The sequence below is a fragment of the Lepisosteus oculatus genome, chromosome 3 (genome assembly GCF_040954835.1).
Source record: "Lepisosteus oculatus isolate fLepOcu1 chromosome 3, fLepOcu1.hap2, whole genome shotgun sequence".
Classification (NCBI taxonomy): Eukaryota; Metazoa; Chordata; class Actinopteri; order Semionotiformes; family Lepisosteidae; genus Lepisosteus; species Lepisosteus oculatus.
The window spans coordinates 5,212,527-5,238,723 of record NC_090698.1 but is presented as its reverse complement, the minus strand read 5'-3'; the positions used below and the strand labels follow the sequence as shown (position 1 = coordinate 5,238,723).

Sequence of the window (26,197 nt, the reverse complement as noted above, 5' to 3'; positions counted from 1 at the left end):
TTTATGACAAACCCGAATTACAAAACTAATGATGATCATATGAAGATCAGCCCCAATTCCCCGAATTTATTAAGATGAGGTGCAATGAAAACCGTGTGATCCTGCATCCTGGAAATAATATGCATTGTTCCATAGTACGACCGTAACGAAAACTATTGTGCCACATAAAGATTCTGAACTTATGGGTGTCAGACCACAGCAGGGATTCTGCTACTCTTCAACTGAGCAGAACAGCAGACAGAAAAACCGCATGCCAGGTGCGGCTTGTATATGACAGGTTAAGGTTACTGCCCACAGAACATCCGAAGAGTTACAGATGAGAGCCAGCTCATTAGGTTTATGATGTATTGACATTCCTACTGCCACAGCTCGTAAAAAAACACTGGAAGAAACAATATTTTATATAGGACCCCCTTCAAAACCCACCATCTCAGAGCACAAAGGTAAGACCTAGAGCAGCACATCAGTCCTAACCTGCGTAGCTTTAGGGGAAACCCGAATGCTCGACGGAAACCCACACTATTGGGTAAATAATCCATCTGAACCCCAAAACTGACAGGCGCCTTAAGTTAGAATCTGACTCGGAGCCCAGTTCCTCGAAGTCAACGTGCCCCATTCAAACTCGTTGTGCATTTCTGAAACAAACTGCAAGGGTGAAACACTCACACCTACAATTTCGACTTTCAAGAAACATAAAATGAATCCACACCGCAGGATTTCAAAAAATGTCTTTCTGCTATTCAATTAATGAAATTTAAGATTTTTGTATGTAAACAACGCTAAGGATTTAATCTCATTTCAGCTGAAATGAATTTCACTGTGGTAGTATTGATAAGATTGTTCTTATACTGGAAAATTAAGATATGCAATCTAATGCTTTAATAAAACCAATTCCCCAAAAGTATGATTCAAACTGAGGTGTTAATTGATAAAATTTAATAATTACTTGGCCACTGTGGTACCATTTTTCTTCCATCATATTCTTGCTGTCTTCAACTGTATTCGATTGCATTTGGATATTTAAGTAGGACCGTCAGGTGCACACCCCCATTTGAATAAAAATCATCTGTTTTAGTGAGCAAACTGCCTGGTCATGTTTACTTCACTGATTCACCAGGATCTTTCAAATAACACTTTGGGAAGGATGGAGTCCACAACTTAGTCGCCATCTGGCCAGTGAGACGAGACAACTGACATCCTTCTCTTTTGCTATCGGAGAGACAAGCTCTTCAAAATGAGGTCCCCAAGCTGTCCAAAGTCCTGTCTGACGTTGCTCTATACAGAACCTCTTTTGCCTCAAATGAGAGACGCAGATGTGCAGCAATGCTACAATGTCTGCCCTTTACAATACATAAATAGCTAAAAAAAATACATTACTAAATGAGAAAGTGTCTGGCAGTCTGTCAAAGCAGTAGAGTGTGAAAATATCCACTCGGCAATTCTGTCACCTTACTGTTTAATGAGCAGAGAAAGGCGCAAACAGGAAAGATTTATAGCCGAGAGAGCTTTGCATAATAACTTTTGCAGGCTGCCTAACACCACCCCCCCTCTACCAATTTCACCCTATCCCCTTACCTTGGCAAATGCACAGCACACAGCCCTGAGTCCTGCTATGGATATTGCAGCTTCAGTCCACTGGGACACACACACAGAAACACAGACGTACAGTACAAAGGGAAGCCCATGATACACACACACTAACACAGACAGGAAAAAGCAGGCGAAAACTCCGTTAATCAGGCAAAAGCTGGCACAGGCAAAGAAAGACAAGAAACGTAGACATGCAGACAGAAATACATGTTCTTTCTCATCACACACACACATAGATGTAAATAATGTAGAAATACTTTGTTCTAAAAAGCTTCTCATTTGATCATCTTCCACCAGAAAACAGCATGCGTTCTCTCATTTGGGTAATCACCTGCATCTGCACGGGGTCGCACATTGTACCTCACAAAGAACACGTATTTCTAGAACCAAGGTCATCTCATTCTCCATGCAGTATGTACTGTAAAACTGCATTCTGAACTGTCGCTTGTTTCATCTGATAAACACTGATGCAAAAAAAATGACCTCAAGCACTGAGCCGTGTGTAATTAAATCTGGACATTACATTAAGCACGGCATGCAGGTGAAGAGCATATACTTCTACACTAATACTCTTAGGGATATAACAACTACAGCTTTGCTGTAACTTAAGTGAGTTCATTCCCCAAAAAGGTGCGTTTTCCTGCAAGTAGGATTCTTTGAGGCTTTACTCTTCAATAAGTGAAGGATTAGCACCCAAAGCAAACCAGTGTGTGATTTTGTTTATAACTTAAATGAGGTGGATTAAGCGGTTAAGCAAGAGGAGAGGAGTTACCCATGCCCATGCCCATGGCAGAGCATCTCACCTGCCTCTCGTTGGGATTAATGAAGGTCCAAATTGGTAAGTGATGACCAAACCTGTAAGTGATGAGTGACTCTACTACTAAGTAAAAATCAACACAAAATACTCCTAACCTGAAATGGTATGGGACAGCAACACTTAAGATGGTAAAAAAATGGTATAGGGCACCAACACTTAAACTGAGTTCAATATATTTGATTTTGACTCATCTATGACTTCCCTTGCTTAGTATATAATGAATTTTGAAGATTTGCAGGATACTAATCCCATATCAGAATAATTCTTTTGTTCACTGTCTTGTGAAAAGCATACGAGAAAAAACACATTAACATAGAAAGAAGAGTCTATTAAATAGGCATTATATCTGTGTATTTGCACAGGATTTTTGGCAGACCTGTGCTTTATTATAATGCCTAGAGTGGGGGGATGGAAGTCTGCAATCTGTAGATGGCAAAATGACTTTCTGAAGCTGATCCTCGCTGGGCTTGCTGTTTTTAATACCAAATATCAAATGGTACAGACAGGGATATCACTCATCTGGTCCTCTCACTGACTGGGTAATTGAAATGGTAAATCAAACAGTGATTTTTTTTAACTCATTCTCTTTGCCTCTCTCTCCTGCCTGTAATGAACACTCCCCCACACACACATACTTTTTTTTTCCCCCCAGCCCCACTCAATGTACACAACAACATATTCTTTAGGATAAAGATGGCTTGTTGTCATGGCAACGACATTGCTAGGCAACAGAGGTCCTGCTTTGTTGCCGAGCAGCAGCAGTGTACTTAGCAGTATCTTAGCATGCCTGGAAGAGGCCTTGTGTTGGTACATTGGAAATGAACCACCAGCAGGCACAGTCTGGGTATTTGTGAATTGGGGAGCGCCAGGAGAAAGAAATTCTTAAAAGGCTCAAAGGAGAATCTGATATCATCTGGGAATTTAATTTATCATGTGCCGTGCATGCCATTATGAATCTTCTGTGATTCTCTCTGCTGCTGTTTATTAGACCAGGGATGGACAACTCCTGCCCTCACAGGACAGAATCCTGCAGAGTTTACTTTTCTACCAGAAAATGATTAAGATCTAAAATAAAAACTGGAGATATTTCTTCCTATTAAAATCACCTGTGCAATCCATGGCTGGAATGAAAACGGAGAACAAAGACTGCATCTGCCCATCTGTGGTCCAGATCCTGGTCATGCAATCTGACCAGGAAAGCATTACTTTCTTGTTGAGATTCAGATTTCACAACCACATTTTCTGGAGGTATGTGCCTCAGCTGTCTGAAGGCACGTTAAGTGCCTGGTGTCTAAAAAGAAACTATTTCAATCAGTTCGTGTGCTCAGGGGATTGTAGGACAGCAAAACTCTCAGAATCCTAACTTTCTCACTCCACGATTTGTGACTGGACTTAAGCTATGTCTGCTGAGAGAATCCATTAGTCCTCATTTAAGAACTGACAGGTGCAAATGAAGCCGAGAAACATGGCTAGACAAAAAAAAGATCCTATTTTTTTGGTGTCTCAGGGAGATACCAGCACCGCCTAATGAAAATGCAGGATGCCTCATTCGCCACCTGGCTCTGCAGTTACAGGGTGCTTGACTAGGTCCCTTGAGGCTTTATGGGTTTTGCTTCAACCATCACCAGCATCAGAGATCAGGAGTCAAGGTGAAATCTTCCAAACTTAACAAATAATTTGTTTTAGCAGGCTGGCAGGAAGATCCCCTGCAGACCCCTAGCACTCTCAGTGTCAGATACAGTGCCCCCCTAGCCTCGATCTGTCACACACACTCACTGAGCTCCTGCTCTGATCAGGCCATTTCCCAAATTCCAAATTTCAGACATAGGTGGTGGTGCAGGGAGGTGGGACCACACTGACCTTGGCTCGGACCCCCGTCTCATTTTCAAAGGCGCTGCGCAAAGCCAGTTTTTGTGCATGCGTGTGTGCATGCATTTCACATCAGTGACCTCAAAAAAAGCAAATACCCCGGCCTCTGGCTCCTACCCATCCCCTCCCCCTCGACCTTAAAAAAAAAAAAAAATGCAATGAATTTTAATAAGCTGCTCGTTTTAACCACCAGCTATTCCAGAAGAAAATAATAATAAAAAAAAATACAATACAAAGCCATCCGCTAGAAAACTCATCTTCAGGCAAAATAATCTGTGTCATTTACCAAACAGATTGGAAAAAAAAATGAGAGAGAAAAGCACATTAGAATTCCATCAAGCTCTTCTGCAATCCGGTGCCCTGCAATCAGAGATGTCGAGCTGCAGAGAAAGTCTGTCTAGACACAAGGAAACAGGGAACACAGCTTTATACATTCAGCTGTCAGTCTTGCTTTTTTAATAACTTATGAATTATGTATAGCTGTGTGTGATTTTTTTTATTATTTGCAGCATGAAATATATTCAACTGCCTCCACTGTGTTTTCAAGCAGGCTGTCTGCGCTTTGGTGATCAGAACATTAACAGTGCAGGGATATTGCTTTTTTCTGAGGCTCTGTTCTCATTTCAGGAGGCAGGATGAGTTCTGTGACACCCTTTGCCTTCCAGAAAGTCTGAAGAGAGGAACAAGCAGATGCACCCAAGAGGGCCACCTGACTATTTCTTGCCCTTCTCCTTTATTTATTTTCCAGGGCTGGTGAAAGGAGAGACTGCATGCCATATCACAGTCACAAGCCGTACCATATAATATATGCATGAAGCAGGGGTATCTAACACAGAGGTTATTTTATTTTTTAATTTCTCCTTAAACTACAGTTTTCAAGGTGTGAATATCACATATGTTACACAGCATTCGAGTGACACTCAGCTGCTTCCCTTCCCCAGATTTTTAGATGCCTCTTCTGGATTGCTAATTTGCTCATTTGGCTGGGATAGCCAAGCAATAGTAAATCCCCACTCCAGCAAAAACAGCAGCAGGGAGTCACACAGAACGCACAGAATGGCACGAGCAATGGGCGAGCAGGACATGACAATAGATTCATCCTCCTTTGATTCCAGCTCCTGATCTTAAACTAGAGCCTCTTTGTTAGGGGTCCTGATGCCCCCTGATATCCGTACAGATACTCTGAGGAGGGCATCCCCACACTGAATAAAGAAAAATTCCAGCTAGGATCCTGTAGGATTTAGCACAAAAATCCCAGCAACTACCTTACGGGACTCAGAGTGGGAATTCCAGGGGAAGAGTCCTGAAGGAAAATAAAATATTTTATGTGATTTTTCTTCTGGATGGGGGGCAGAAGAAGGTCCTGGACACCATTCCCCCCTCACATGGTGAGCACAGTATGAAAGCCTTAATGCGACTCACTAATCGGTGCAACTGTCTACAACGAAGGCGTACGGATGGAGGACCTGTTGGCTGTTGCTTTACTCCAGATCTAAAAACCGAAAGGAAGCACACAATCCTTTCTCTGAAGCTGACCGATCTGCGTTGGACACAGTTACTATGTTGAAGAAGGGCTTGAGGGCAATTGCGCCGTTCTCAACCTGATCACTCTTCACTCTGTTACTAATGTTGGGGTCACTCTCACGAAAGATCAGGACACCTCAAATAAAGCTCAATCTTCAAGGATCACCGTCCAGCTGAGACGCTCAATTACCACCCGCTCCACGCCCAGGGAACAGGGTTAAAGAGGTCTAATTAAGAATGAAGACAATGACAAGCTCAGCTGGAACTCGCTCCCAGCTGACCCGCGTCGGGGTACGGCAATGTGGGAGCAGCAGGCGTGAGCAGGGACTGCGCACGGCGGGGCCCGGGGGACTCACGTTTGTGGTTGTTCTTGCGCTGGAAGGGCAGAGTGTGGCGCTCCGAGTCCTCCTCCCCTTCCTCGTCGGCCAGGTGCGTGTGGGTGTAGTGGTAGCTGAGCCCGGGGCGGTTCTTGTAGCGCTTGCCGCAGACTGCACGGGGGCGAGGGGAGAGAGCAGCGTCACTCAGGAGGCGGGCAGAAAGAAGGCAGCAGAGCGGCGCAGCACCTATCTGCCTAGACTGCTCCCCAGGCTCACTTATTTGGGTCACAGAAAAGGCGGCACGAGACTCAACACTGAGGTGAAAATTAGAGCTTGACTTTCCAGAGCGCTTGTATAGTGGTGTCGCTGCACTTCTCAGTCCTCTGTGCCAGGGGTGCCCAGGCCTGCTCCTAGAGGAGCACGTGTGTCCTGGCTTTCATTTCAGCCCAGGTTCAACTGAACTAAAGAGTGGCCTGATTGGAACACCTGCAACTGGGATTTCATTTTACTTCTGAAATACATTCTTTAAAAGGTAACATCAAACTAGAGCTGAAGACAGTCAAACAGTTCCTATTATGCCTATCATTAAGTCAAATAATACTTCAGTTTTGGAACTGGACAAAAACACAGAAGTTAAAACGTTCCACTTAGCCACTGAGTTTTATTTGTATAGCCTGCAATACTGTAGGTTTCACTTAAGTTATCTACAGTTTTTTAGGCTTATTTTGCAACAGCTACAATATAGGAGTAGAACCAAACAGAGGACATTAGTAGGACATTAGTTTTGTGAAGTCTCAGACAAAGGCAATCTGAAACCATTTTTCCATAGATCAGTCTGGATGCGTATGCTAACGTCACGTCTCAGGGCATCCCATGTTAATATGGATGTGCACCTTGCCTGCCATGTATTTGAATTATTTGCAGAGACAATTGGTAAACATCTTGCCCCCCGATGAACAGTTTTTAAAACATGCAGATACAAGAGTTGAAGCTCCTCTAAGGGCACGACACCCAGTCAGCACACAGACTTGCTGAGACTTACTGTCACACACGTAGGGCTTGTCCCTGTCCTCCAGTGAGGCAGGCTCTTGCCTTTTCCTCATTCCTCCAATTCCATAGGCCTGCAGAGGAGACACATGCAATTGGCTCAGGACAAGGGAACATGCACCGGGGAAGCACTGAAACCAAACAGCAGCAACACCCAGACCCCATCTTGGAGAGCGATGCTCTTGCAGGATTAATATGCAAACTGAAAAGCCTGCACCTCTACAACCTCAAAGCATCAAAGATCCACAGAGCATTAAAATGGGAGGGAATGTACCAACAGCACAGTTTCCCCTGGTCACCATGTTAGGTCTGGATCTCTGTTCCTGAGGGAAAAATGTTTAGAAGCCAGAAGCTGCCTGATTTCCTTCGAATTCCTCCTCCAGCCAGCTACCAGGCCCAAGATCATATAGCTCCTGAAATCTGACAAGATAAAGCTTCAAGATGGCAAAGCTGCTGGCAAATGCACTCCTAACAGAAACTTGTTCTTTACATTTTCTTCTTATGGGTGGAGACAAGCCTTCTATCTGATCCCTGACTGCAGATTTGACTTTGATTGTGATGTGGGGCTGCTTCTGCGCACTGTGAGCAGAGGTAATCGAGGTGGGAGAGCGCACTGCGCCGGTGTTGGGTCAGTTTCACACACTCGGGGCTGCACTGGCCGACGGCAGGGAGCTGGCATGACAGCGACTCTTACCCGGCCCTTGGTGCGGTTCTTGCGTTTGGGCACATCGTCCTCCAGCTCCTCCACCTCCAGCTCATGAGGAAAGTCTCCCACCAGCAGCTTCTGCACAAGCCCAGAGAGCACGGAGTCAAGAGGGGCCGTGGCCCTGACGGGCGGCCGTCCACGTTACGCTTGACACAGCTAACCTGCCTCCCCCTCCACCCCTTCCATATGTTGCACGAACTGACAATCTGGCACAGCCATGTAGCCCATCTGAGCGCCGTTCTTCTGCTCTCGCTTGAGGGGCACCAAAAAAAATAGACCTGGAGCTTTCAATCTGTAAACAGGAAGCAGAATCAGCCCAGCTGTACTGCAAACTGGAGCCCTTGCTGGCACCCGACACCAGGCTGCCGGGCAGCAGGGTGAGAACCAAACGACAGAAATGAACACCACCAGCGTACCTGGCAGCCCTGAGGATTACCCAGTGTCAGTGAGCCAGTCAGTAATAATAATTGATAATAATTACTCTTATAAAGCGCCTTTGTGGATACTCCACTCAAAACGCTTTACAGGTAATGGGGATCCCCTCCACCCCCACCAGTGTGTACCCCCACCTGGATGATGAGACGGCAGCCATAGTGCGCCAGAATGCTCACCACACATCAGCTCTCAGTGGAGAGGAGAGCAGAGTGATGAAGCCAGTTCAGAGAGGGGGATTATTAGGAGGCCATGATTGGTAAGGGCCAATGTGAAATTTGGCCAGGACGCCGGGGTTACACCCCTACTCTTTTCGAGAAATACCCTGGGATGTTTAATGACCACAGAGAGTCAGGACCTCGGTTTTACATCTCGTCTGAAGGACGGCGCTTTTTTACAGTATAGTGTCCCCGTCACTACACTGGGGCATTAGGACCCAAACAGACCGCAGGAAGAGCACCCCCTGCTGGCCTCACTAACACCTCTTCCAGCAGCAACCTTAGTTTTTCCCCAGGAGTCTCCCATCCAGGTACTGGCCAGGCTCACATCTGCTGAGCTTCACTGGGGTGCCAGTTGTGAGTTGCAGGGCGACATGATTGCTGGATGTAAGTCTCACAGCCTGGATCGGAGAGATCCGTAGACTGCAGACATGCACAGGTCTTCAGCCGTACAAGCCTCGTGTGTGACCCCAGGCCACCCCTTCAGAGTGCGTGTTAAAAGTAAAGCAGCAAAGCAATTTACATCTTATATACATCTCTCTATTCTATTTTCCAGAGATGCTCCAGTTTCAAATTTAACTTCAAGATATGCATCTTTGTATTTCTTTGTTGGAGACGGTGAGCATGCATGCCTTGGTTCTCAAGGAAAAAGTATTTGAGTGTGGTTTAATTGCAAGTAGTGCCATCACATTGAGGCATTCAAATAGAAAAACACATGATGCACCCTCTCAAAGCCTGCCACCTCGTGATTAACTACTGTATATATGAAATTATTTAAGATTTCTTAAACGTACAACTTTTGTTTTTATTTGGTTCCTCTAAATCTTTTTTTTTTAAAGCGCCAAACAACTGTCCTCAAACAGCATTGCTTTGGAAGCACATAAACATGATTATGAATTCTGGTTTGCTAAATAAAATCTGCTTAATTAATAAACCCAAGCATCGCTGAATTAATTAAAATTGGGAGAAGAGGAACTTGCAGACCATTCAGTCCTGCAGTGCTGATGGGAGAAGAGAAGTGTGTACTGGGGTGGGGGGGGGAGAAAACTGGAGAAAAAAGGAGGCAGGGAGGTGATGACAAGCCTGTTTTACAGCACAGCTGTGCACAGGATTCCCACTTCATTTATGTTCAACTGTATAAGTGAGATTTGAAAAAAGAAGGAAGATAAAGCCACCCGTCCATTATCAGTAAGCGGCTTATCCAGGGTGCAGTCACGGCAAACTGGCTGCTTATCCCAGAAGCACAGGGAGCAGGGCGGGACTGAGAGCACGCGTCTTCCCACCCCTCTAGTCAGGATGCCACTTCAGTGAAGGGCCACAGAAAAGGGCAATGCAGAAGAGACGAGGAATCCCAGCCAGTATGGCACTGGGAGCTAGGAGGACTGTGCAAACTCCACAAGCAGAGTTAACTGGGGGCGAGGTGGAATGAAACCACTTGAGTCTGGGGTTATGAGGTAGAGTGGTATACTTGCGATCTCTCTTAAGGGTTGAAAATCTCTATATAATGTTGGCTATCTCTGTCTTTGATCTCAGACAGCCTCTCTCTGTTTTTGAGCCAGAGTTTCCAGTTTTCTGTGCCCTCCCCCCCCACCTCTCTCTGGTTGTGTATTGCTGTGCTGGAGTGTCACAATGTTCGCCTGCCTTCTCTGTGAGTGTGGTGTGCCTGTTATGACGCACAGCCTCACTGTGTGCAGGAAGCATCGCTCCCTGCTGGCGTGTCAGTGTCGTCTCCATGTCGGCACAGCTCTGTCAACACAGCGGCCTTCTCTGCGAGCGCAGCGCGAGTGCTTTGCGTGCTGCGCCCTCGATATCAAGACAGCAGCGGCATCTGTCCACGTCTGACCTGGCACTCGCTCATGGTCTCCTCATCCTTGGTCTCTACTTTCTTGTCGAGAGTCTCAGCGCTCAGCAGCGATTCAAGGACTGGGCCCTCCGGCACTCCGCCTTCCTTTTTCAGAGACGCCTCACAATCTGAAGGGCATGGACAGGAGGTGTGAGTTTAGCACTTGTTCTTAAACCATTCTTTTGGCCAAACAGCTACAAACAGCTGTCCAGGTGTCAGGGGGCAGTAGTTTTCAATTTTCCATGAACTTTCTGTGGTCCCCTGTGTGGGACGCTAGGCATTGTAGGGTCCATTAAGATAAGATCACTTAATTGGCCATATACAATTTCTTGCATCGGGAATTTGTCTTTTCGCAGACCCCAGCTTGCTCTCCATGAGACACACAGACAGGGAGAGAAGCTGGGGGGTCAGAGCGCAGGGTTCAGCCATTTATACAGCGCCCCTGGAGCAGCTGGGGTGAAGGGCCTTGCTTAGGGGCCCAGTGGAGTAGGATACGAACCGGCAACCTTCCAGCCACAGGCGCAGATCCTGAGCCACAGAGCCACCTATACTACCGCCCTTATACTACTGAAGCTAAACCCTCGTTTAAAGGGTAAGAAACGAGATGCTGAAAACTACAGCATTACACACAATGGTTCATAGTAAAAAAATAAGCACCGGACGTGATTCTTAAAGAGCTGTGGCTGCCCGTGGTGGGGAGCGAAACACAGTACTGACTGGGACCTTGGCTTGAAGCCTCGAGGTGGAGCATTCAGAGCCCGACTTGTTTTTCTGGGGCGGGGGGCTCGCAGGTCTCTTACCCATCTTGAACTCGCAGGGCCTGAGCCGCGGGTCCTCCAGGATGTTCAGCCGCCTCTTCTTGCGCCAGCAGCGGGCCGGGTAAGTGTAGATTTGCCCGGGGGCCAGCCCTGCGCCAAAGAGCAAAGCGCCGTCAGCACGGAGATGGTCCCCCGACGTGCAAAAACGCGCGCGGGCAGACAGGGAGAGGCCAGCTGCAGGCCCGCTAAAAGAAAAAGACCCCCGGCTTATGTCAGGCACGCTTTTCTTAACCTTCGCTTCAGAAACGCAGAGCCTCAGGCCGCCTGGCGTGACGGAAAGGCACTTTCTAAAGGCCGGTGAGCTTCGGTGCTACAGGACGGCCGGCTGGAGCAAGGGGGGGGGGGGGCTAAGTGCGAGCCCGTCCTAAGGAGCAAGAAAAGCAGCAGCCGAGAGAGCGGTCACCTGGCCCCCGGTGGGTCTTCTCCATCCAAATGTAGCAGTTGCTCTGGGCGACGCCGGTCTGCGAATCGAGGAAAGGCAGTCTCATAGAGCGCTCCGCACAGAGTCGGGCATTGTAGCTGCGGCAGTGCTCGATGGCCTCGCGGTAAAACTCCTCTCCCAGGCTGGGGGCATAGGTCAGTCAGTTCAGTCAGCCCGGGCAGTTTATTGTCATGCGCACAAGTGCAACGCAAGGCGCGTGTGCATGTATGCTCCAATGCAAAGAATACAAAGACATTAAGGAAACACCAAAAACATCAACAGCAGCAGAAACAACAACAACAACAAGTTAAATGACATACATCTTAGAAAAAAAAACCCCAACACATCAGTGTGAGCCAGTGGTTGGGGTGGAGTTCAGTAATCTGACAGCTTGTGGGAAGAAACTGTCTTTGAACCTGGACGTACGTGCCTTTATGCTCCTATAATGCTCACCACCTGAGGGAAGGGGGGAGACAAATGAGAAACCAGGATGACTGGTATCCCTTGCAATATTCCCAGCCTCCCTGAGACAGCGAGTTGCACAAATGTCTGAAATAGAGGGGAGCTGTACTCCAGTGGTGGACTGGGCTGACCTGATCACCCTGCTGTAATGCCTTCCAGTCAGACAACGATCCGCTGCCAAACCACACTGTAGTACAACACGTGAGCACACTTGCAATAGCGCACCTGTAAAATGCGCTATTGGGAGCATGCTCACATGTGGTATTACAGTGTGGTTTGGCAGCAGCTCGGTGTCTGACCAGAAGGCATTAGGTGCACAGAGGCATAAGGAATGGTTATAAATGTAAACACATCCTCGGAGCCCTTTCCCCATCCAGTATCTTCAAGTCATGCACTTTCGCCAGGCACTGGATATCTCCCACATGGTCTTGTTTAGGGTCGGTCTGCACGGATAATTTGTGGACTGCAACGCAAGTGCAGCGTTTGCTCCTTCCTTCTTTGTTTCCGTCTGTCAAAAACCCTGCCTCTCGTCATAGCTGAAATGAATGACACTTATACGCAACGCGAGTCCCATACCAAACAAAGCACATCAGACACACTAAAGTTCTTCCTTCTGTCAAACCAAATCAAGGATGAGCTGCGGCAGAACAAGTACTTTATCTGCACCCTAACTGTTAGGCTCCGGAGAAGATTATGACCAGCGGTAAGATAATATTTGGGGGTTGCCATCCAAAACAGATGCTTAATTGTAAAGATAAGCTCAGCTCAGACCCTTGTAAGCTTTGTACACCCCAGGATAAAAAAATAACGCATGTCTGTGCTGCTGTGGCCTGCAGGACCTCTCCAATGAGGAACATAAAAGCAAATTGCAATGTGAAAGCCCAATAAGTGGCACTTTTATCATCAGATATTGAAAGGGAACCACAGGTCAGCCCTCTCACAGTTAAGATTATTAGCAGCAGTTCTATTGATTAAAAGCACCATTCAACATCAAGAAGGACTGTAGGGCTTTTACCTACAGAGGAATTACGGAGAGGAAAAACACCAGACGCCCCCAAACAGCCTCTCAGAGGCCCGGCTTGTGAATGAGAACCGGCAGACTGGACGGCAGTGGTCCCCTATTCCCAAGCAGGGCGAAGCACCACCCAATAGCCCAAATCTCTTTTTCCCTGATGCTGCCAGATTACAAGAGAGAAGACAAGATCTGTTTGTTTGCTTCTGCGAAGAACTTGGCTGCCCCCTGCCAAACGGCTAACGCTCACCTCATCACCGGCCAGCGCACGTCAACACGTGCCAACAAGGCCAAACCGCAGCTCGTTTCCGGGGATGCTGGGTTTTTTTTTTTTTATTTCATTCACAGGGATTTTCCAAAGGACACTTACCTGTTTTTAATCACCGTTCCACTGGATTGCCTGAAAAACACAAAGAGAGATACAGATGATTAACCCTATAGACATCTGCAGAGTGGCAGATATACGTAAAACCCAACCTCTCCTTTTAGATGAAATAAGTCACTGAAGAAGAGCTACCATTACCCACAGGGGTGGAAAAGTGCCCTCGGCAGACTAGTACACCTTCTCAGAACAGCATTAGCCAGCCTCTTTGTGTTAGATACAGGCTGGATATGCCTGCAAGAGCATCTGCAAGAGCATCGCGTCCACTTGCTCCCTTCTCCACCAATTGGTATTTTATAGATCGGGACCTGACATCACCATCCGGACAAATAACAAACAATAACGATAATCTACTGTTGAGTTTCTCAAGCTTGTGGCGACTCTACTGACAGCCCATGATTTTGCTTTGCTCTTCAGCTCCCCCCCCCACCCCCACCATAAGATATGGTGAAGGATGTCAAGTGAAGCAGTTCAGGTGGAGCCGGGACCGAGAACAGGAGCTACTACCTAACACAAAGCCTTGCGGGGATCTGGAACATGCTAACCAGCCAATCCGTCAAACAGCTCACTCACTGGGGCCCCGCATGGCTGGGTGCCATTTTCTGCAGCCAAACAAGCAAGATGGTCTTAACAGGCTCCTCCATTTCCTCCCCATTTTAACTTCGAATATTTCCTAGCAAAACCTGCCGCCGCTGTCTCCTTAAAACCCTCGTCCACTCACTGAGCACAGACGGCAGAACCCTAGAGAATCCCTTCCTGCTTTCATCAGAAGAAAAAAATATCAAATCATTAAAATTTAGCCGTTGTGGAATCAAAAGGATATATTTTTAATATTTAATCTTTTCCTCATGAAAATGTGGTGGGAAGCTTTTGATACAGGGCAAAGGATCTAAGTGGGGCAGCCTTAGGCAATCTGGTCAGTGTCACTCGTCTGGAACAAGCGTTAAACTAGTAAAAGAGTCTTGCGTGAAAAGGCACACGGGATCATCCAAGTACCTCACACACAAAGGATGGTCTTCAAGGGGTTTGGAGAACCTTGGCTTTGGAGTCAAAGCGTCTTTTTTTTCTGTCAGCAAATAATTGGTTTAGGAAGCTACTCCAAGGCTGTTGTGAGCAGATGTGAAAATTGTTGCCGTTGTGAGAGGCACATGACACAATAGCTACAGCACGCCACTGATGAAAGACAGGAGAAGAAGCCTGAGAGACTCGCTACCTTCATTTTCAAAAAGCTCTTTAAATTCAAAATCTGTCAGAGTGCTTAAAGTGCAAATACATTTTTAAAATGGAATGGGTGGGCTCATTTTGCATCTTGAGAGACATTTTTGAAGTCATTAGATTTTTTTTAATACTCTACACATGTCAACATGCTTACCTAAAGAGACAACAGCTTAGTTATGATTTAAAAAAAAAAGACTTCATAGGTCCCCAAAACCCCAGCGATGTCCAGTGATATCATGGCATCTGGACAACCAGAGCAGCCCTTCCACTATCAGTCTATGAAGAGGGATGCACCTCAGTAGCAGAATAACACTGCCATCAATTCCCCCAAACAGGCGGACACGCACACACACAAACTCCACACACGTACACCGATACAATCAGCTTTTGAAATATTATGTGTACGCAATGTATTAATACACTACAGCTTAAAAGCCACAGAGGTCCTGCAAGCTGGAGGAGGGGTCCAGGCTGAGAGACAGCACTCACAATGGAGAGCAGACAATCCCTAATCTCACCCCCTCCCCCACACGCACAGTGAACTGAGCCATGGGGATGTAGCGGGTCCCTCAGTGGTAAGTAAATAAATAATAGCGAGAAGGCAGGAAAATGGGCTACTTTCAAGTTTAGTTACATCTCCACGCTGACAGCTCCCATCACCAGTGTCCTTGAAAAGATTAAATAAATAAACAGGGGCCAGTGTTTGAGGTTGGGTGTGCAAGAGATCTGTGCGTTGGTGACAACATCTGTCCGATGAAGCTACTTGAATAATATGTCTGATATTATTCAGCACACTGGTTGTGTTTACAGGGACAAGACTCCCACCTCACAGTAGTGAGGTGAACTGCTCTCAGCGGTCAGTCCCAAGTGCTGGATACTTCAATCTTCTGAGATTTGCAAAGGCAGATGTATGAATCTGAAATATTACGCACTGTTTTTCTGCTTGAAGCCTACTTTTTATAAAACCTGAAACAGGCGTTAAAAACGCCGCTCTGCACGCCCAGCTCTGGCTCTCCCCACTTGACTCCCTGCTCTTTGTGCTTCTGCTCGGTGCTGTTATCCGTCATTATAAATACAGCAGCTTCATCAATAAAATCCCAGAAGTAAGACGGTAAGGCACCGTGGTGGGGTTGGCAGCTTGGCGTCACACTCTCTGATCCAAGCAGCAGCAGCACGCTGGACGATCGGTCACAATGACTGGTGTTCCCCATATATGCTTCTTCACAGTCAGATTTTCGTTAAGGCCATGCTTTTCAGGAAAGGATAATCTGAGCTGGTTCTCAACTGGTAGGCAGTAAAAGCATTCTTTTCCACTGCAGAATGCGTTTGATGATCTGGACTCAGACTTCATGAGTCTCGTCCTGAGACGCATCCCTGGCAGACTGTGACTGCTGGCTTGGTGCCAGCAGGAATGGGCGTTAGTCGGCCGGGTTCCCTCAGCTTCCAACAAAACAGCAAGAGCCGAGATTTCCAGGGTCCTACAGGCTCGCAGCTCTGTCCGCAAAGCCTGCACCTCGCCTCCAGCTGGCACTGAAGTCACCATAAAGCTCAGAGGTCTGCATGTGCTCATTCCTCTAGGTTGTAAGAGGGCCGAGATGTAAAAGTACAACTGGTGTTACTCCAAACCGAGTGAAAGATATTTTGTGATTCTAAATTCATGAAAACAATCTGAGCCAGGAGTGGGCAACCCTGGTCTTGAAGAGAGAAAATTGATGGAACACCTCTAAAATTCACAATTCTTAAAGATTTAAAGATATCTTACGAATCAATTATAATAACAAAGTTATTTAGTCGAAACTTTTATCTGAAGCCATCCACAGAGACTAAGGTGTAAATGATGCACTTCTATGTTCTGCTGAAGAGCCATGGACCTGGCCTGATGTTTCATCTGAATTAGCATGAGCTGGTCCTTAAGTAACCAACACACGAGGACACTGAGTGAGAGCCCACTGCACTTACAATAGGAGACAAAACAGCAGGGGGAATGAACTGCAAGCTGTTGATCTGACAACAAGCAGACAGGCAGGAGCAGCTATTAGCTTTTCTCTAAAATCGACTCCATTGCAATTGCTATTTCAATCTTGTTTACACAAGGGAAGTGTTGGACACTCGCTCAAAAAAATGGTGTTAAAGCTGGAAGTGCCCAGTCTGTTCCTTCTGAGCCACCCGGAAAAGCAAACCCACTTTCAGATACACTGAAGCAGAATGTGGGCCGTTGAGGACCACCTGGCTCCAGGCTGTCTTTCATTGAGGAGCACCTACGTAAATCTCCCGAAATCTTGCCAGGGCACTCTCATTGACCGCCATTAATAACTTTCTTGCTTTATCCTGGCTAAGGACAAGGCCTGGCGTGTCTGCGTGGGCTGGTTTGCTTTGCGCGTTAGGGTTCCTGAGGTAATGGCAATTGGCTACTTATCGCAGAAAAGCAGAAACACTCCAGTGAAGACTTCAGATCTGTGTATTTAAATATTTACATGCACGTTGTAGTCAGGGGAGCACAATTAGCATTATGCAAGACTTCACCACGTCACCTGTTGGTAAAGCACTGAATTGTAACACCTGTGTAATTCTGCTTTGTCTCACTACCTTGTAACTCCTCATTCACTCCAACGAAGGAGGAGCACCCCGAGCCCACCCAAACACGGTGCCCCCCCCCATCTCTCTTAATCTCTACCAGTGTCCTGTGTAATTATTTCCTTTTTTTACTATAGAAGGATATGCATTTTTCAGAGCCAATCTTTACATATCTATTGAAATCTAAGCTGAAGGGGAAAGCACAGTAAATCGGTCAAAAACTGGGCTTGATGAACGAGCCATACAGAGCCTGATAGCCAATTTCAGATTTTTTTACTCAAAGACACAAGATCTTGTGTCTAGCTGTTATCTTTTTCTGGGTAACTGTGGCACAGTGATACAGAGCATTTGTACATACAGCACTGTGACTTCATACTCACATACAGCACATTAATGTAGACTACATTTCGACAGATGGACCTGCAATCCTGGACGCTTTAAAAGAATGGGACACACGCCGCTTCAGTGCTGCGAACAATGATTCAATCTGCTGCAGATCTACCCGTACTGCTGGTCCAACACGTTGTGTGTCCATGCACACATTTCAACACTGCACGATTTCCACAGATCCAGAATTTTGATATTAGAAGTTACTGGCTCTCCTATCAAAATCTGTAGGATAAAATGAATTAGCAAGGCGCTGTCCAACAGTGCAGTACTTCCTGCAGATTTCAACAGAACACTGGAGTTCAGATAGGTGTAGATTTCTACACTGCGATGTAACCTAACATTATGCAGAGAGATGCATGACATTCCTGCAGATTTTGAAAGCAAATATAAACGCCAATAGATTCGTATGAAATCCTATACATTTCTTGCACATGCCTGCAGAGGAAAATTCAAAGTGCTGTATGTTGCTTCACAGATGACAGAACATTCTCACTGTAATAATCCCAATTGGATATTCTGACAGCTTCCATTGTGCCTTTTTTACCTGCCTTATAAAAGCTATAATTTGAATTGTTAAACTCCTCAAATAACATCATTGTTATTTCACAATGGTGATCCTCGGTTTAATCTTTTTCTACAGTAGGTGTATACAGTATAAGCCCAGTGAAAACGTGATTGCATTACTCTTATTCCAAGGATGGCGAGATCACCACACAATATTCGTTTTAAGACTAGTGCTAATGTCTGGAGACACACCTTGTTAAGCTTAACAAGCTACATGAATGGAGAAACAGCTGGGAGGACTAATTAGCATATTCCACTTAAAAGGGATGCTATTGAAATTCCAACGCACCTGTCGGAGCAGTGAAGTAATCAGTTGGCGTGACGCTTCTTTTCCCCTCCACACAGAGCGGAAAGAGTCTCAATGAAGCCAGTATCCCTATTAATCAACGTGTTTAGCTGAGCCAAGAGACACTTGATGGCAAGCCGTTTGGACAGGAGAAAGCAGGCTGCCTTAACAACACGACTCTAAACAGTGCCGCTCGATATCTGTGCACCTGCCCCATGACCCCCGCTACACACGAAATAATCCACGATCTGGATTGAGGAGGAACCTCGGGAACGTTTAGGAGACAACGCTGACTACTTTGTCCTGAGGCCTGGAGGGTTTTAGGAATCATCGTTGTCTCTTTTGCCCTGGGTGGGGCCCAGATTCAGCCACAGTGGGGTGTGCGTCCCGAGTGCCTGCCGTTCTCCCAGCCTGCCCCTGCCTGCTCCTGCGCGGATTGTCCACTGTGCGTTTCTGCCCCTCTCCCTCACTGCCCGCCTCAGTGCGGCAGTCCCCCTCGCTGCTGCAATCGGATATTTAGCTGAGCCCGTCTCCTACAATACAAAGATATTCTCCATCTTACTCGCCTGCGAAACGTGTGCAGGGCTCACCTCCAGAGACGGATTGCTCCTGCAACTGAGCCACGAATGACAGGCTTAATCAAACCAGATGGATCGTCCACATTATGAAATGACCAACACGCCACTTCAAAGGCCATCTTGTCTGCACAACGCACAGCAAAACTGGCACCACCTTAAATTAGCCAAATGGCAGCATATCACTCATTGAGCACCCTCATATGCAGAATGAAATCTTCCCTAAGACCTGCTAGGGAGCTACAGCAAACAGGTATGGTGGCACTTGATTTCTAATTACAAGGTGCCTGATTTGCAATCACATTTAGAACAGGAGGTGCTCCTTCTCCTGCTCTGAAAGCATTATTGTTTGTCATCTAGGCTGTAGTTCTTTGGCACATCATTTTGTATTGGTTGCATATTCTTTAATACATCTGCAGTGCGATTCTGCGCACAGAATATCACTCCACACATGCTAAAAAAAATTTCACTTCTGAAAAAAAATACTGTAAGCGGGACCGCAGAGGATAAGTCGAATTGAATTGAACTACACCTGCTACATATCTGAACGACTCTTCCACATTCCCTGGATACTTACAATATAGGCCAAAATTAAGGGGAAAAAAATGAAGCTTCAATTAATTACCATCACTTTGGTGCACCTATTTGGAATTGCTCAGTAGCAAAGAGGGGTCCTTTTCAAATGTAACATTTTTTTTAATCAGGCTGAAATGACTGACCATAATTTTCATAATCTCAAATATGAAATCATACCATGCCTGCACTTGTTCTTACCTAGGTTCAGCATGCTGCTGGAAGTGCCTGGGATCTGTCTGTACCCCAGCTAAGAGCTCACCTGATCCGTGTCTGTACCCCCACCTAGCCAGCTATGAGCTCACCAGATCCATGTCTGTACCCCCACCTAGCCAGCTCAGAGCTCACCTGTCTCATGTCTGTACCCCACCTAGCCAGCTCAGAGCTCAGCTCTGAGGATCCATGGATCCATGTTTGTACCCGGACCTACCCAGCTAAGAGCTCACCTGTCTCATGTCTGTACCCCCACCTAGCCAGCTAAGAGCTCACCTGATTCATGTATGTACCCCCACCTATCCAGCTAAGAGCTCACCTGATCCATGTCTGTACCCCCACCTAGCCAGCTATGAGCTCACCTGTCCCATATCTGTACCCCACCTAGCCAGCTCAGAGCTCAGCTCCGAGGATCCATGGATCCATGTCTGTACCACCACCTAACCAGCTAAGAGCTCACCTGTCTCATGTCTGTACCCCCACCTAGCCAGCTCAGAGCTCACCTGATCCATGTCTGTACCCAGACCTAGCCAGCTAAGAGCTCACCTGATCCATGTCTGTACCCCACCTAGCCAGTTCAGAGCTCACCTGATCCATGTCTGTACCCCACCTAGCCAGTTCAGAGCTCACCTGATCCATGTCTGTACCCCACCTAGCCAGCTCAGAGCTCACCTGTCCCATGTCTGTACCCCCACCTAGCCAGCTAAGAGCTCACCTGATCCATGTCTGTACCCCACCTAGCCAGCTAAAAACCTACCCGGCCCATCTGTACTCCCTGCACTGTCCTTAAAGAACCAGAGACAGACAGGTACATCCTCTGAGACTTCTGTTCATGGAATACATTCTCAGTATGCAAAACCACCCAGGTGGATGTGTTTTTTGTGGGGGGGAACTCATGAAATTCAGCGATCGTGGAAACCACACGGCAGATGTGGCACACAGAGCATGATATAAACTAAATCCACTGCAAGAACTGTGCAGTCAAAGTGCTTTCAGCAGTCTTGACAGAAGAATAAAGTGACATTAGGAGGAAGGCAGTCACGTCCTGCTTGCGGGGTGTAAAATCTGACAGACACACTCAGAATGATTAAAAAACTTTTCACACTTTTGATCAAGACATTAAAAAAGCATGATAACATTCCCCTATGCAGAGCTTTGGTCTTATTACTATTAACAACTATCTCTACTATAAAGGCTCCTGAAGAGGAGTATCACCGCTGTGCAGTAATCATCCTCCTAGCTCTAACCCTGCCTCAGCCCAGGAGCCACAGGGCCAGAGCTGTATGACATTCTGGCCTTTAGAGAAGCCCGATCCTGGCAGATACACCATCACCCCAGAACAGCTAACAGAGTGAAAGAGAGGACACCCCTCTGGACGGAGCTGGTCAGCCCTGGACCATGAGGGAGACAGTCCAGCAGATCTTGAGAAATCACCACCCGATGTGCACCAGACAGAAACGTTCAACTGGCCACAGAAAGAAAATAATCAGTTTGAATACTTAAATAAGAGCTCAACGGCATGAAAACGGAAAGGTCCTATGGCATTGGGAGGGAGGGACACAGCTAGACACAGCCAGGAAAGGATGGACAGACGAGCTGCTTGAGAGAAACGAGACGCTTAGTTGTGCTGGAAGCACCTGTCAGTCAGGGAGAGCTGGGGAAGGGAAGTATGGTTTCACTTGCAGGTCGCACACCAAGTGTTTCTTTCTCCCAGAACTGCCTTCCTTCTTCAAAACCGAGCAGAAACCTACAGGAAAAAGAAAAATCTAGAACGCAGCCAGCAGACGCTACCGAGCACTGCAGCACTGCATAAACCGCGCTGAGCGAATGGAATTATAGAGAATTCATTTATTTCAAATCACTGAAGCAAGACAGAATAACTATCAGATCCGTCAGCACACAGCGCCCTGTTATAAATGGAGTGGCTGAGGGAGAGAGGAGAGAGGAGGGGGGGGGAGGGATTAGATGAGGGGAGGGGGGGAATCTTGTGGAAAAGGTTAAGGAATACTCCGTGGGATTTGGGGGGGGCTCGTCTCAAGAGGCTGACAGTGAGGCCCCTCGAAGTGTTGGCAAACAGCGCAGCACAACATCTTGGAGAAACGGGGTCCGTTTAGGTCTCCCCCACGTTATTTGGGTCCGAGGGGCAGGGGGGAGAGGGGGGAGGGGGGCTGGAATTGTACGGGGGAAAGAAATGAATTAAAAAGAGAAGGCGGGCCATTTCAGAGAGGGAGATCTGCCCTGCCTGTTTCTAGGGCCACCTCTGTGCTCGCGTTCACCTGCTTCCCCTAGCCTTGCCCCAGGACAGGCTGCGTTTCTCAGGCTCAGCTCCCTCCACAGACCGCCGGTGGGGTGTCAGGCTGCATCGCCCCTGCTGTTTCACCGGGTGCACAGACACAGGACAGGTCTGTCCCCCCAGTCCCCACCCATGCGCAGGCTTGGGTCTGGAGTAAACCCCACTGACACTCCATCAGCAGCAGTAGCTCGGCTGCCTTTGGGGACACGAGGTGCCTCATTCACTGCCACCATTAAAACATCACGAGGCTGGGAGGATAGCAGCGTCCAGAAACAGGCAGCGGCCGTGTCATTTGCAGGCGATACCTTCAATGAGAACAGTCTCAGCGATCGGCAGAAAAGCCATTCTCAAGTTCACAGCGAGTGTGCCTCTACCCATCACCAAAGGCGCCCGACTCCAGCTCACACTGCCGGCCCTGAGGTGGGGTTGTCGTGAACCCCCGCTCGTGTGGGACCCACGAGGACAGCGAGGGTCCCCCACTGTCCCGGGCGTTGCGCTAGAGGGGGTCGCCCGGAGGGCATCGCCCTCCTCCTCGCACCCCTTCCCGGGCATCACGGAACAAGCAGAAGATCCGTAACGTAAAACGTTTTACAAGTTCAAACCTTAAATTAGACTAAATAAAATTAATAGACCCCCGCAACCCCAGTTTCGGAACTCTACTGCTCATCTACTGCATTTCGTACCTCGGAGCAGTTCAGTTGCTCCCTGTTTAAATGTGATTAGTCCGTGATCCTTTCAGAGACCGTCTTTAAAAAAAAACACACACATCCCAGGCATCTGCCCTTACAGTCAGTCTGCCCCCGCGCTCCGAGACGCTGAGAGGAGTTAAACTGAGTTCGGCAGGCAGGTAATATCCGTCTCCTGCGTGGGCTGAGACCAGACTTCCTTTGTTACAGGTAGACAGACGTTCGGAGCAAGCACGCCGTTAAAACCGCAGCAGAGCACGGCCAAACCCAATGGTAAGAAATAAGAACGGTCCACTCCTCCGGCAGGTAGCGGTGGGCAACAGCGAAGCCACCTATAGGCTAGTCTGCGCGCGGCTGAGCTGTGCTCTCGTGCTGCTCTGCACAAAGGATTCGGACATGAACTTGACGGGATTCTCTCTGTCTGCGCCAGCCGGCACGCTATCGCCCAGGCACATCTGATTAACACCAAAGGGGAGACGATCTGGCCTCGGCAGAAATTTTCAGCAACCATTTTCGCACAGGGTTTAATTGCACATACTGTATATATATATTAATAGCCCCCTGGAAAAAAAAAGACGCGCGCGCGCATACACACACACACACGAATAACTCAGCGCTGACATTATAAGGACTTTTGCTTCAATGAAGACCGACAGAGCAAGATCATTCCGTGTGCATTACAAACGAGGAGGAATTCGTTAGTAGCACAGGCTTGTGGCTAATGGGATGTCGTGGTGCTGTACCTGAATCTTGTTCCCAATACGGTTCATTTTGCACAGGTGCTTAAGTGAAATGAAAAATTTCACTTTTTCTCCCCCCACCCCGCCCGCAATCCCCTGTGTAGGAAACACAAACACCTGAAAGAACATGACATTTCACAGGCATGCAAGTCCTGAAATCATTATTAATATAAAACGTCCGGTCTACCGGTCTGCTCTGCTAACATTCCACCATAGACAGCATCTGTGCACACAAGCGCAAAAAGCAGGATCGCACTTCAGCACCGCGTTTTCAGCACAAAATCAAGATCACGCAAAAGGACGAACTGTCACTTTCCACCCTTATTTGCTCAGAATGAATTAAATCACCCTGCCTATGTTGCTGGCACTTTTCAGACGAAGAAATAAAATTGTCGAGTGTTTCCTCACGAAATAGAAGAACTGACAGCGACCGCCAGGTTTAGAAATACTGCCAAGAAACGACCATAGAAAATGTCTTTACTTACGATTTCAGTGGGGTTTGCACGACTGTGGCCATTTTGATATAGTATAATACAATGTAACACTGCAGATCCCGGTATTGTACATGTAATATACCAGCAATTTTCAATTTCATTCATTCTCTGGGGCTGCGGCTGGGGAAAGCGACCAATCACCGTGGCCTTGCTTCTAGGTCATCCATGGGAATTGTAGTTTTGCGTGTCACCGGCGTAAAAAGGCGAAAAGGGGGAAGCGGACTACGATCCCCACAGTGCATTGCTCTTAACAGTATAACGGTCCCGCCTTGGAAATGTACGGATTAAGCCAAAAATCTACTGTAATGTCACGGTTGGACCACAGAGCTGTCGGTCAAAACAGACCTCCCTTTCTTCCAGCCACAATAATAGGCAAAATCATTTTTTTTCCTTTTCGTTCTGGTGTATATTATTTGGACTGTGTTTCAGGGCGAGGTTTTCAGCAATGTCTGCAACTCCATTTTAAATACGATTTTCTCCCGATCCGCTTACAATTGATAGGGGTAATAAATCACATTTCCCCTAATATTCCACAATTCTCGCACCTTAAGGATTCACGAACTGTTGATACATTAACAAAGCTACAGGTAATTCTTTAAAGCAACACGCATATGGTTGTACCTTCGGGTCGCTCCAGCATTATTGACTAAATACGACATGACAAACTCTTGCCTGCTGCCTCCAGAAAGCGTTAATGATGAAAGCTGTAGATGACAAATTTCAGTAAGCACCTCCTAATTCAGTTAGAGAGCATTGTGCCCAACTCCTGTCCTCGAAGGCTGCTGTCCAGAAGGTCTGTAGTCCCTTTAAAACTCCTGCCTCTCAAGAAGAAGGGGTTTCATCTCTTCCAATTAAGCTAATAATGAGATCAATTAAGTAATTAAGAAAACCAGAATCCCTCTAGTCCTTTAGGACCACAATTACAGTACGTGCCACTGAGTCAGAGCCTTGAAAATTTGCAAGCTAAGTTATTAAATTATTTCACTTAGCTGATATGAAAGAAAAAAATATTTTTCTTTTTGCCTGTTCTATAAAATATATTTTGCACAGAATCACTCACTTTGAACGGATTGCTGAAAAGGTGTACCCCAGTGCCTGCTACACTAAATGTATTAAAAATTATCAAGTGGAGAGAGTCATTGAGGTAACAACTGCTGGGTCATCTTTTCTGAATAACCATAATTGCAGAGCATTTCAACACTAAAGGTACAGCTGACCCAACAACCATACCGCATGTCCATCATCTGTAGGATGCAACTGCGATCCAACTCATACAATATAGGTTTGAGAAGCACTACTGCATGGGAACTGTGCCCACAGTGCATGAAGCTCGACCGAGGGAAGCACACCCACCACAATAGCTGCAAAACGGGAAGACTCTGAAAGTGGAATGGGTCATGCAGATCACCCAAATTAAACAAGGGGAAGGTTTGAGTTTCTTCATCTTTTCAAGTGTCCAATCGCAAGGAAACTCACAAGTTATCTTCAGGAAAGTGAGATGATCCATTTCAGGCATAACGCAAACAGCCACGATCTTGAGCTTCATACTGTATGTCAGGCCTGTTAACTCATCTCGAGACAGTCTGGATAGGCATCAGCTGGGGTGGAGTTAAACCTAATTTTCACTGTAGCTTCATCGGTACAAGTTCAGCAAGAACCGGGAGCTTGTAAAACCCGAACCGGATCGCAGTGCTGTGCAATGAGTATCTCATCCATTTCCCCGTCATCCAGGACTGACTGGCCGACAGAGCTGGCCTGGCCTTGCTTAGCTTCTGACAAAACATGGCTCCAGGAAACAATCCCACCCAGCTAAAAAAACAGAATCTTGCAAAAGCACAATGAACCACAATGAGACGCACTATTTTTTTGTTATGGTGCTAGAATCTCACTCACCCCCCTGATGCTATGCTACTATTACGGAGCCAGGCAGTGACAAAGGCTATTTATAGAACACTCCTTACAAATATTTCATGAACATGATATGGAATAATTTTTCAGAGCAAAGCAGCTCTGTGGACCAGTGAAAGAAAGAGCAGGGCCTGCAGTAGTTGACGTTTTTTCACTGTGTTTCATTTTTAAAAACCTATTTTCTTAATAACAATAACTCTAATGTTATAAAATCAAACAGAAAGA

General features: G+C 46.8%; 1 protein-coding gene across 4 annotated transcripts in view; it reads right to left on the bottom strand.

The window, feature by feature from the left end:
* The window catches only part of dpf1 (double PHD fingers 1), a 46,753-nt gene that overhangs the window by 18,032 nt on the left and 2,524 nt on the right, over nt 1-26,197 (bottom strand). Inside the window, exons 1-8 of one of the 4 annotated variants that reach the window (XM_069186358.1) lie at nt 24,056-24,187; nt 13,447-13,476; nt 11,585-11,745; nt 11,164-11,271; nt 10,364-10,491; nt 7,859-7,948; nt 7,160-7,238; nt 6,157-6,288 (exon numbers count right to left, since the gene is read on the bottom strand). In XM_069186358.1, the coding sequence (XP_069042459.1) occupies nt 6,157-6,288; nt 7,160-7,238; nt 7,859-7,948; nt 10,364-10,491; nt 11,164-11,271; nt 11,585-11,745; nt 13,447-13,476; nt 24,056-24,165 (838 nt within the window). In that variant the 5' untranslated portion in view covers nt 24,166-24,187. Of the gene's footprint in view, nt 1-6,156; nt 6,289-7,159; nt 7,239-7,858; nt 7,949-10,363; nt 10,492-11,163; nt 11,272-11,584; nt 11,746-13,446; nt 13,477-24,055; nt 24,188-26,197 lie in introns of those variants that run through there. The other 3 variants (XM_069186361.1, XM_069186359.1, XM_069186360.1) reach the window with 3 other exon arrangements.